This window comes from Stigmatopora nigra, chromosome 19, assembly GCF_051989575.1.
Source record: "Stigmatopora nigra isolate UIUO_SnigA chromosome 19, RoL_Snig_1.1, whole genome shotgun sequence".
Lineage (NCBI taxonomy): Eukaryota > Metazoa > Chordata > Actinopteri > Syngnathiformes > Syngnathidae > Stigmatopora > Stigmatopora nigra.
The window spans coordinates 7,141,032-7,153,774 of record NC_135526.1 but is presented as its reverse complement, the minus strand read 5'-3'; the positions used below and the strand labels follow the sequence as shown (position 1 = coordinate 7,153,774).

Genomic DNA, 12,743 nt, shown 5'->3' with positions numbered 1-12,743 from the left:
GCATTCTTCATCTGTTACCCTTTTTTATTCCAGAATCAAGTCAGACCACCACAACATGTCTTTTTTTCCACCTTTGCCATTTTGGGGCTTTATACAATAGTATAAAAAGAAACAACATAAAAACAAAACCAATATAAATACAACAAACACTACTTGATTTCTACAAAGTTGTATTAGGGCCACACTGAAAAGAAACTACCATATTCTCTCTATAAAACGATAACATGTCGGAATAAGTTTGCCTTTACTCTTGTAACATTGTTTAAATTGTGGAGGTACATATTTGTAAACCTTTTTTTTGGACATCTTTTTTAGTTCTTACTAAAATTACTACATTATTGTCATGCTTGTTTGTCCATTTCTACTTGTTTTTCTTTTCAGTGCGGCTCTTGTGTACTGTTGTATTTTTCTGTCTCTGAGTCAGTCAGATTAAAAGCACCAATTTCTCCCAGTCCATCGTTTCCTCCACAGCGGCACACCATTTACATTGAATGTTAGGTAGAATATTAGATGCAGTATTTTGAAGTGCTTGCATAAGGATGTTCTGATGGGAAAGCTGCAAATTGGGATGTATAATATATATGTGTGAGTGTGTCTGTAAGGAATGTAGAACCCAAAAAGTGAAATGGGGTTGTGTTAAAGCTCATTTCTTCTTCTGCAATGTATATGGGATCACATGCACTTTAAATTTGTTCCTTACTCATTTTACAGTTGACTTCTTGTAAACATCAACAAATGCCAAGACATTTTTTTTTACAATAACACTAGTGTTATGTTTTGCTACTTTTTTCTTCCAAATACACCTTATTCAGTACAACACATAGATCAGGTCACCTCAGAGACATATTGAAAAGAATCATGGATCACGTCACCAATGTCCAATATGTGGCCCATGCAGTTCCATGTCTTCTGTTCAAGATTGTCCCCCAATTATTATCTTGTTTATTATCTGGCCCTCAAAACAAGCTAAATAACATCACTCACAAAGCTACATGATATCTAGCATATGTATAATCACACGGCGAGCCAATTAGGATAAATGTGTCATTGAAGAACAAGTCATTTCCGTACTTTTTAAACAGATTTACTAAACCAAGAGCACCAGTACAGAATCTCTAGCATATTTAACTGTTGAGAAAAAGGCTGAAACTGGTTGTGCTTTGGTCATTTTATCGTTATTTTTAATAGAATACAAATTAAAACAAGGAAGGGGTTGGGCATTCAAACCTTGGTTCTTGCCAAAGTCCTGAATAAAACTTATTTTCAAAGTCTAGCATAGTAACAGGTAAGGCATGTATAGTCCATGTTATTGTTTGTTTTTTAATGAATTGTGGTTGTTGAAGTTAACCCTACCCCTACTCATACACGCACACAAATTAACACAGTCTGGCTCTGGAGGCACACAGTTGACCCTACTGTAGGGGTGGGCAAAGTGGTCCTTGAGGGCCGCTGTGGGTGCAAGTTTATCTTCCAACCAAGCCAGCACAGACACTTTAACCAAGTGGGGGTTGTGCTGAAACAAGAAGCACCAGACTGCAATACATTGATTGCACTTGTAGGGTTGGAATGAAAACCCACACCCACTGCAGCCCTTTGTGGGACAGTTTGCCCACCCCTGCCCTACTGGGATGGGAGCTAGAATGCAGGGGTTTAACTAAGGGAGGTGATGTTAGACCGGCCACCAGGGGGGACCATAATACGACGACCAGCAGGCCTGCTGGAGACATCATCAGGGGCGGGGGGACCTGACAGCATAAAGAGGAGGGAAGTGTAAGGAAAATGCTTGGATTTAAACCAGAAACATTGAACATAAGAGTTGCGTTACTGTCATGTGGGAATTTACTCTACAACACTTGTACAACCCTAAAAACAAAGAACACATCCATTCGGAATAAAAAAAAGGGGGTAGCTAGTAATGAAATCATGTATAAATTCCTTCCCAGGGAGATCACCTCCTTTGTCTTATTTTACCCTGCAAGCTTAACAATGCTTGTTAAGACACACCGACAACAAATAAGATGTTGTTGTGTAGCACAATGGAATGGAATACAATCATGAGAGCTTTTTATTTTATTTCCTGATGGAGATTCATGAAAAGTGTGTTTTTCTTTACACGCAAGCTTTCAATGCAGAGGTGTTGTTGTAATAATGGGTTACTATATGTCGTGTATAGAAGAAATTGAGGGATTTATGCTCACCGCATGGGGCAATGTTACCTGATAGAGTAAATCCTGACTGGTGCAGGTTCCTGACAGGCTGCTTGGTGGGGGATGTCCGCGCCGAGGCAGACGGGGTGCCGCCTCGCGACATGGAGAATTCCGACACGGGGCCGTCATACATTCCCCTGGGAACTGCCCTTAAGACAGCCAGCTGCATAGAACCACATACAGTAGGTTAAAATAGGACCAATAAAGGATGACTAATGGGAAAAAGGGCTGTTTTGCATGGCATAGAACTTTTTCTAAGTTATTGATTTTCCACTCATCAAGGCCACATTTACATGAAAATAAGTATGTTGCTGTTATTTTTGATTGGTTTATGCAAATATGGCTCTCTTTGAGAAACCTTTCAACTGGACACATTATTGCCATCTGCTGGGAGTTGTGCAGCAGTAAAATTGTGGACTTTTTTTCATAGTGAAAAAAAAGGAATAGACAAAAGGCCCACACTTTTACCTGCTTCCTGGCTTTAACACGCTTGTAGGCGTAATCCGGGAATGGCGAGCAGGGGATGAAGCGGCCCACGCCCGAGGTCACGTGCAGGTTGTCATCTTCCAGGACGACCTTTCCTTGACAGATGACCAGTTGGGGGGCGCCACGCAACTCCATACCCTCAAAGATATTGTACTCAGCAGCCTGGAATTAAAGTAGAAAAGCGAGACACGACGCATTTGATGGATTAAATTGAAATGAAATATTCCACCCACTCCTTCCTCTCAAAGTCTATTTTCCAAATGTGGTAGTTTTCCACTTTCAGTCATTTTTATCTTTCTAATCGTGACTATAGTCAACTCCCTCATTCCACTGGTGCTCCTTTCTGGCTTGTTGTCCAAATTGAGGCCAGTGCAGAGTAAAATTCCAAGTGGCTGTGCACCAAAGATGATGTCATGACAAATAGCGTGCGCGAGTGGGCTCAATATGATAGGAAACATGGTCACTCCTGCTTGGCCAACCAACTAAATATGCATTAGGTTAGATTTATTGTTTCTGGGATCAACTCTGAATGGACTTTTTGGGTTTTGGCGGAGAGTCAAACTGTGAGAAATAAACATGTGAACATCATTACATGAGAGTCCAAAAAGGATGACTGAGATCTCTCAACTCCTACTGAATCAAATTTTTGTTTGCCTTATTGCCCGAGAGGGATAGAATATAATGTCGGGACACATTGTGGCAAAATAAATTGTTTTTAATTCAAATATTACACAACTTTATTGATGTTTGAAGTTTTTTGTGTTTGTTTTTTTACTTTACTCAGTCAAAGGAAGAGCAGATTTAGGGAATTAACATGGTTTGTTACACCATGAAATCTAATTCTATGTCTAAATCTGATTTGGGAAAATAAGTATAAAACAGCCTGTTTATCTCATCAGAAAACACATTTGTCATGTGATTCTATCCAAATACAACAAGGCACATTTGTTTCATATTTTCATGAAACAATACCTCCGTTTAATGCATGGTAACATAACTTTGTGGTTGCTATTTTTATGTAGGTAAGTGTTTTCTTTTAATTGAGTAAGCGTGAATGTACTTTGTGAGTCAGTTCGAGATCCTCTGAGACCTCATTTCCGTTCGGAGGAACTCTGAGCTCTCTGGAGCCTGGTCAAAAATGTGTGTGTAAGCCAGTGTGCTTTACAACAGCACATACACTGTCTGTCTCTTATTCTACCTCCAGGGTGGACTTCCTTCATATACATCTGCTTTGTATATATTTTACGGAGTAAAGAAGTAAAACGATGCACGATTTCCTACGCACCGAGTTGTGTTTCTTTGCCGTGATGGTTCGCAGAGCGTCGGTGTCCCAGATGACGAGGTCGGCATCAGAGCCAACAGCAATCCGACCCTTCCGGGGGTAAAGATTGAGGATCTTAGCTGCGTTGGTGCTTGTAACAGCCACAAACATGTTCTCGTCCATCTTGCCAGAGGTCTACAAAGAGAAATAAAATATAGAATATTAAAATTTCTAAGAAGAACTAAGGGACATCCATTTAAAAAAAAAAGAGCATATCAAAAATTATACAACAGCCAAAGTGTATGTGGTTTGTTTCCTAGGTTACTACAAATATCTTTAGATTGATAGTAATGTGTTTTGCTGATAAAAAAAAAAAAAAAAAACTTATTTCTGTGAAATGTATCCTCGGCAAACAAAATGTTGCCTCGGCCATAATGTAGTAATTTACCTCGAAACCTATGTGCCACGATTTGTAAAAATAACAATAAGTGATAAAAATAAAGAAGATTTCAGGCTTTCTGACCACAGCTTTGTCCCAGATGAGGGTCATCCTCTCCTCCACCCCATTGACACCTTCGGGGATCTGAGTGAAGTCGTCCTTGCCGATGGCCTTCTGCGACACACTGAATGTACAGTGAGCGCTGCCACTCACACTCAAGTCTCCGCTGGAGGATACACACAAGTTTTTTTTACAGCAACTACGGCGCTATAGACATCTACACAGGTGACATTTGACAGTCTTACACAAAACAGGACCCAGAGAATTTGGAAAAATAATTCCTGTTTCCATTTAACTGACAAGTTGTGTTACGAGCAAAAAGAATAAAACTCAACCTCTACATACTTTAAAACTACAAGCAATCAAGTGAAGCACACCTGCATGCATTTTGCACATATTATAATGATTATATTCAATGAGGTTTGATTTAGACATATAAGCCAAGAGGAATTGTTTTCATTGGTTTGTTACATCTGACAGTGCAAATAGCGGTCGGTTAAGATAATGTTGGAAATTATTTTTCAAACAATAGAAAGCAACAAATTCCAAAGAAGATTTCTGCTTGTTTCCCAGGGATTTAAAGGTTAGGTTATGTATTGCAATAAAAGAAATGTAAGGTGTACCTGGACAGGAGCGTGTTCAGATAGTCTGGAGTAGTTGGGTCAGGACTGAGTGGTGGTGAAGTTACAAAAGAAGCTGCTTTGGCCCAGTTTTTGCTCCAGTAATGGGTTCCGTCCGTGCCCAGGCTGGCTGTGATTGGCTCCCCAAAAACAACATTTCCTTAAGGAACAAACCTAGTTTAGAAAATGAGCAGCAAAAGATGGCAGAAGGATTTCAGGCATACACCTTTTTTGCGAGCCTGCGATATGATGTCGGCGGCACTCTTGCTCATGACGCGGGTCACGTAGAGGGGACAGTTGGTTTGGCTAGCAATGGTGATGGCTCGAAAAACGGCCTCCGCCTCCAGCTAGAGCAAGTAACCAAAAAAAAAAAAAAAGCCACAGTTGAGTATGGTTTTCACAGTTTTTTCTATGAAAATGCTAACACGGCAAATATCATTTGAGGCTGTTTTTGATAAATACTTTCCAACCAAAAGTTGGAATTTTGAATTTTAATGCCAAAAATTGCAGCGCTTCAGTTACTGCATTGACTTCCCTGCAACTTTTGTAGAGTATACTGAACCAAATAAAATATACACAGACAAATCATCGGAGCTCACATTTATGTCAGTGGACAATTTAGGAACAAGTTCAGTCAGTACTGAAAACCAATCAATTGAAAACAAAGAGGAAATGTTTAACTCAGTTATGTCTTTGGCAAAAGTGTCTGATTCCCAGTATAGTCCCAAAAATTCCTTTCAGAGCCTCAAAGCAGACGAGTTTCTGGAATCGAGTTTATTTAGTGACACCAAACTGCTGATTCACATCCTCTCTGTCACTTAAGTGCATGAAACCACATGCATAATAATACCAGCATGATTGTGAGCGAGAATGAAGTCTGTATGTGTGGCCATATGAAATTGAAGAGAAATATTTCTAATTCTCTTCAAAATCCTGTGTCAACACATAGATTGAGTAGTATTATAGTGTTGTGTGTCATGTTATATTCCAACCTCTTCAGGCCGACTTAGAACGTGTCCTTCCGGTCCAGTAATTCCCATCTGCAGCATACGGGCCTGCTCCTGTTGGACCAACATATAATGGGAAAACTTAAAGCAGCATGAAACAAAGAGGATTGCATTTAGTCAGGTGTATTTTTGGTTGTAGTGGTTCAAACGAAGTTAAAATGACGTTATTCTTAGTTCAGAAATAGCAAAAAAGACACCATATGGGGTTCTAAGGCCACAAATGGTCCAAGTTAGGTTTTGGATGTCATGGTTACAATCATAACAGTGGCTTTTAAGTAGATTTGAACATCATGTGGTTATCATTTGTTCCTGAAAACATGATAATGGACTCCATCCAATTCCTTGTTTAAAACTAGATAAGATAGAGTTAGAAATAGAGCTGAATCAGATCCAAAACTTTCATTTGCCCACCCCACCATGTGGAAGAAGTAGTACTCCTACTCTCTTTCGTGACAGTGTGTTTAATCTTTACGCAAAGGAGATACTCTATGAAAAAGGAAGGGGAAAACCAGAGGATCCAATTTAGGTCACAAGAAGCTATTTGCAAGAAAACCATTTTTTTTGTTACCTCTGCAATGATCTCTCCATTTTCCGCATGGACCTGAGCAATGGCTCCCCTTTCTGCCAGGAAGGTGAACACCTCATAGAGCTTCGGCAAACAAACAAAAAAATACAGTAAACTCATTTCATTATGCTTGCAATTTGTTTCCATATGATAAATAAAATGTCCCTTTTGAGGCAGTGACTGCCTCTCATGCTGCAAATATTTTGCGGGTTGTCCTGAAATGACTGACTCTAGTCAGATGCATGACACATGTTGGAAACTGACAGTTAGTTAAGAAAGATATGTACCTCACTGTTGCTCATCTGATAGTAGTCTTTATAAGCCATGTACACCTGGAAAGAGTTTACTCCTACAAAAATGAAAAAAAGACATAAGAAAGGTTGGAGCCTTTAACTAAGCAAAGGAATTTGACTTCAATTTTAAGGGAAAATAAACTATACAATAATATAAAGAACCGACATTTTATTCCAAAGATCTATGTTAGTAAGAGAAAATCCATTTACAAACAAAAACCTCAATGTCAGCCATGTATAAAATATTTATTTGTAATTGAGTTGCTGTTTTGACTGGGGGAAAAAAACAATAACACGCTTTTGTTTTGTTTTCTAGGACAAACAAAGTGTCATTGCATTAAAAAAAATGATGATACCTTTGTCTTTCATCAGGCTTTCCACCTCCTGTTTGACACTGTCATTCCAGTGTGTGATGTCCACATGAAAAGAGTAGTCACAGCAGGCCTTCTCATCAGCCCACTGCCTCCACTGGTCAAAGGCCTGCACCAGGCTGCTTCCTGCCTCTGGGATCACATGGTCCACTGTAAATGGAGGAGAGGATAGTAACCAAAGGATCACGTCAAAATTTGTATCCTGGTGGTTGCTATTTTCCCATTAAATCTTGCAGTAGATCATTTGTCAGTGCATGTTTTGTCTGCAAGCCACTCATGGCACCAAACAATGGCACATGTCACATTTTTTACTTGTCCCAACATGAGATTATCATATAAAATTGAGCCATCGGACTGGACTAAAAAAAACATTATTATCACGCCAACAATATGTGGTCACACTAAAAATCTTACATAAGGGTGAAGAAACTGTTTACTCCACACCCAACGGGTGAATGTTTTTACTTAGTCTCGAAATGTAATCCCCCACAAATGAATGGGGTGCATGAATAGTGCTAACAGGGGGCATGTCTGTTAGTAGATCTCTCACTGCCAGCTTTCATCGAAGTTTAGCGTGACGGCGACGATGCAATCTCGCAGCTGTTGGCTGTGATGCCGACGTGTCTCTCCGGACACACACATACAGTAGATATGTACTTGCTGTGTTAAGACAAGCGGACACACTGTTCTCAATTTCCATGGGAGCCGCTTGCCCAAAAGACCCCCCTCTTCGAAAACCTTTTGTATAGACTTGCTTTTGGAGAGTGGCCCATAGGGGGCTCGCTTAGAGTGTCAGCTCCACCTCTTTTACTCATGAGATTTTTAACCCTGAGCTGCCACTTTCTTACCGATCATGGTTGTTCCCCCGGCCAGAGCTGCCTTAGACCCTTGAGCAAAGTCATCCACAGTGGTGATCCCGCGGTATGGCATCTGGAGGTGAGTGTGGATGTCGATACCACCGGGGATTACCATCTTGCCATTGGCCTCGATGGTCTTTACCCCACCGGGCACAATGAGGTTGTCGCCTATTTGCCTGTGAAGAATTAGCCAAGGTTATACAGCATTTGATTTTATGAGGTGTTATACCCAGCATTAACATTTCCAAAATATTACCATAGCATGAACAAAGCTTCTTAGTAAGTGTTAGCCATTTACTAGGCGCTGATCTGAGTTAGTACAGACAGGTTTTACTAGGAGTCGGTTACAGTTACAGAAGAGGGTGCAAACGAAACTTGGTTATGTCGTGGGAATCTTCATTAAAAAACAGGATTTGGAGAGGTGAATATCAGAAAATATTAAGAGGCTAAGGGATGAAAGTCAAAGGGAGGGGGAACAAAATGGTCTTACTTGATGAGACCATCCTCCATGTAGATGTCTGCATGGAAGGATTGATCATCGTTCACAATCCGGCCCCCTTTGATAAGAAGCCGGTCGCTCTATGGATTAAAAAAAAAAAAAGAAGGGAGATAAGAACGAGTTCTGTGCATACATTAAAGAGAAGCAGAATTGGTAAACGTTCATTTAATAAGATCACTTGGTGTAAAATAAGAACAACAACAAAATATTACATAACTTTGCAATAAAAATTATTGCTTGATTTAGGCATTGCCATGACGCAGCACAGTCAGACAAATCAAAGTCTGGTTCTACCGCCGAGTTGTGGACTGACTCCAGCGTACTGCTGCCATGGCAACCAGTTCACCGCAGGGAGGGAGAGTGAATAGATTGGGCACTGGCTTTTGCTTTGTTGGAGAGAAGCAATGGCTGTTGTTACTGGGGGAACCAGTTAGAAAATTGAGGCTAATAAAATAGGAAACAAATCCACCACAGAGTTTAAAACATTATTAGATGAATGCACTATGAATGAAATGCATTCATTTTGTACATGTCAAAATAACATGGCTGTTTTTAACATGCGTAATACAGGGGTCTATTGATTAATAACGTATTAGTCGTGTGGATTCTTAGAACTTGATGCTGCATCACGACGTGTTCATTCCAGACTCCAAATTGTCAATTGGTGTGAACATGAGTCTGAGTTGTTTGTCTATACGTTCCCTGCAGCTGACTGGCATGCAGCCCAAACATAAAGTCATCCATCATAACATTCAGCTTAGCTAGGACTGCATTAAGGACAAACAGTCCCGAAACTAAATGGACTGTTGTCAAGTCTGTTCCAGTCATGGTATATCCCTTCCAGAATCTAAAAAAAAAATAGTCTTGATTGTCTTCCAAGAGCTACAATCAATATACTGTATATATTTTGTGTACCATAGTGATGAAGTAATATGTATCGAGTGCATGCTCAGAGGTTTTTCAGGCAACCACACCCTGAAAGCATTACACTACTCGATTGGAGTGCTCGCTCACAACTGGAACGAATGAAGCTTGACTACACATCAATGCTGCCCTAAAACTGTCGATTTAGCACATCCCCTCCCTCAACAAAAATAATCCACTACTACTTGCTACCTTACAACAGATTTCTTTTAAATGATACCTTTATTTGACAGGAAAACATTTTAAAAACCAGTTATTGACCATTTTTACTTTATGCTGGCAATAGCTAGACACATTTTACAATTGAAACCTTTTGCCTTATTTTCATAACATTTTATTTTTGTTCTTTTATGGCCTACCGTTAGTCTTTTTTTTTCTAAACACCCCCAAAAATGCACTTGCCAATAAGTCTCAGACTGAATAATCCTCTTTTGGTTAATCGAGGTAAAGCTCCTTGACTTTCGGTGACGAAAACTCTTTGAAACCATGTGGCAGCTCTGGTAATAGACATCATATGACAGCAGGCCGAATAAAGTTGAAAAGGGATGGTGTGATAGACCTATTGCAAGTACAAGGAAAAGAGTCGAGCAGAACAGCAAACATTCACCCGATATGATCCTTTTGATCTTGATTGGGTCAGACCATCCAGGGTCAAGCCCCAGTTTGTCACTCCCAATGACTGCATACTGCTTTACGAGTGGAATTTTAAGAAAAAAAATCCCCTAAGCATCATCTGTGTATGATAGTTATAGCTATAATAAATAACACAGAACAAAGAACTTTAGACTGTTATCTGGCTTGTGTACATACGGAAACATGGAAATTCCATTCACAAGAAGTATTTCTGAAGAATTGAATATATGTACTAGGTCAAATGTGTGAAAGACTGATGTCACTTCTTGCATTCTGAGTTGGGGATTTTGTGGTCATTTTTATTTTCTAATGGGTGCAGGATTTGATGGGATTTCTTCAAACTAAAGCATTTGGGAGGATTAACATGCTCTCAACACGCAATGCCATCAGTGTTGAAAAAAAGAGGAGTTAGAAAGAACAGTATCAGGACAGTGTCACCAAAAATAGAAATGATTCTACTTTTTTTTTAGATAATAATTCCTGGCAGATGAATTGAGGAAAAGTTCAAGGACACAAAGGACCGTAAATTTCTTTTTTCTAAACAGTAATACCTAAAAAAGAATAAGTGCCAAAAATAGAACACTTCTCTCCACAGGAAACTGTCTTTTGGCTGCTTTCTTCTATTAAAAGAAAAAAGGATGACAGGATGTTTTCATGTTATTTTCCACTTTCGCTAGAATGGATGGAAGAATATTTCATACTGCCTCTTTTCACTTCATGATAATTGAGGAAATTACTGGACAACTCCTAGGTTCGACAGGATGTTAGGAGCTTCTGTTACATTAGGGTGGAGTCTGCACCCATGCGTCCATTTTCTCGCAGTTGCATAGAGACCAAATATTTACCCCAAAAGCTACATTTTTATAGTGTTGAGAAAAAAAAGACACATTTGAGTGGATTGCGGTAAAAGAATTGCACCAACATATAGGGTATGTGTTTTGGTGCCATCTTAAATGCACACCGGTTGTCATGGTGAATCACATCTGGCTAGGCCACTGTGTGTTTTGTTTGTATACAAGGCCACTTTATGGCCCAACTTAGACTGCCCAATTTGAAACATATTGTTCATTAAAGTTGAATATAACTCAACTGTAATCAGGCAGTAGATCTTTCAAATGCCACGAGAGAGAGCCAGCACTCATACAACCTTTTGAGAATCACTAGTAGGCAATTCTGAACATTTTTAGGGTGACATTTGTTACTCACAAGCGCATAAGGTTGGTCCAATCACATCAATGGGAATCAAGAGCTGAGAATTTGCATTATCATGATGAGAACGGAAGGCCAAACACAAACGGAAAATATTTCTTTGGACATCATTCTGACGCTAAAACAAAGGTGACGACAAAGACATAGCAATGCGGCACATCTCTGCAACGATAAAAAGACAATGGAAAGATATGCAATTGGACGACAAACCAGAGGCGCAGCTGTCTTAACTGGCCTCTGTTCAACCTCCACCCTTTACACTGTGACACAACTGCTGGCCTTCATGAAAATCTCAATTCAAGACACTCCTTTCCCTCGGCTGCTTTATCCCACATCAACCCAGAAATGGGCGTGTGCCTCCCATCAACACCCCCCCTACCCCCACCCTCTCCTCTCCTCGCCTTCCATCCACCTTCCTTGCCTTTCACTCGCTCCTCTGCACCACACAAGCTTGCAACGTCAACGCTCAACACAGAAAGAATAAAATCCCCTTTCAAATGACATTTGATTATTTGCCATAGTCTCTAATCATGATCGGGTAGTGGAATTAAAGGATATAAAATATAATAGGATAACATGACCGTAAGGCAAAATGGCTGCAAGGCTCAATAGAAAAAAAATCTTGTTTAATCCTACACAATGCAAAACCCACAATCTAAATGTAAAATACTACTAAAATAAAAACAATTTGAATTGAAGGAAATGAAAAACATAAAGTGATATTTGTAATTGAGTCCTCACATGGGCGAGTCCCTCAACAAAGAGACTAATACTACATTAAACCATGACCAATACATTGTCCTCACTGCAGAATGGGGGCTGACAGACACCAAAATATTCATAATAACCATATTTTTTAAAGACTTTTGCGACTATAAGGTTTAGGTGAATGCTCTTGCAGACCAGGCTAATGCAGTGATTTATTAATCCCAGCCATCAAAGTTCCCAATTCCATAAAGCATCGGCAACTACTCACTGTGATCTTCGGGATGTTCTTCTTGCCTTGATAAGACATTCTTTTATTTGTCCCTGTCAATCAAAAACCCAAGAAGAGGTGTAAAAATGATGATGATAATACCCCTCTTGGACGGATGCTGGATGTGGAATGTGAAGCACGATGCGCGCGCGTACACATAAACACGCACACCCGTTCACGAGCTCAGCAAGTGTTGCAGGAGCGTCAGTGCTCGGAAGAGAATACCAAAATTTCAAAAAAAAAAGACGGCCCCGCCTCATATAGAAAGGCAGCAGTGGCAATACATTGTCTTTAGAGGACGCCAGAGAGACCCCAGTGATGCATCCATCTATCCAT

At 39.9% G+C, this 12,743-nt stretch overlaps 1 protein-coding gene across 1 annotated transcript; it reads right to left on the bottom strand.

Annotated features, from left to right (window-relative positions):
• Positions 1 to 3: 3 nt before the first annotated feature.
• Positions 4 to 12,597, bottom strand: LOC144212211 (dihydropyrimidinase-related protein 3). Its single transcript, XM_077739895.1, has 14 exons — positions 12,408 to 12,597; positions 8,657 to 8,745; positions 8,158 to 8,342; positions 7,295 to 7,459; positions 6,933 to 6,994; positions 6,649 to 6,729; positions 6,066 to 6,134; positions 5,300 to 5,420; positions 5,077 to 5,233; positions 4,478 to 4,619; positions 3,979 to 4,149; positions 2,676 to 2,855; positions 2,217 to 2,370; positions 4 to 1,745 (listed from the first exon to the last, which is right to left on the bottom strand). The coding sequence occupies exons 1-14, from the start codon at positions 12,444 to 12,446 to the stop codon at positions 1,651 to 1,653; spliced, it is 1,710 nt and encodes a 569-aa protein (XP_077596021.1). The 5' UTR covers positions 12,447 to 12,597; the 3' UTR covers positions 4 to 1,650.
• Between the last annotated feature and the right edge of the window lie 146 nt (positions 12,598 to 12,743).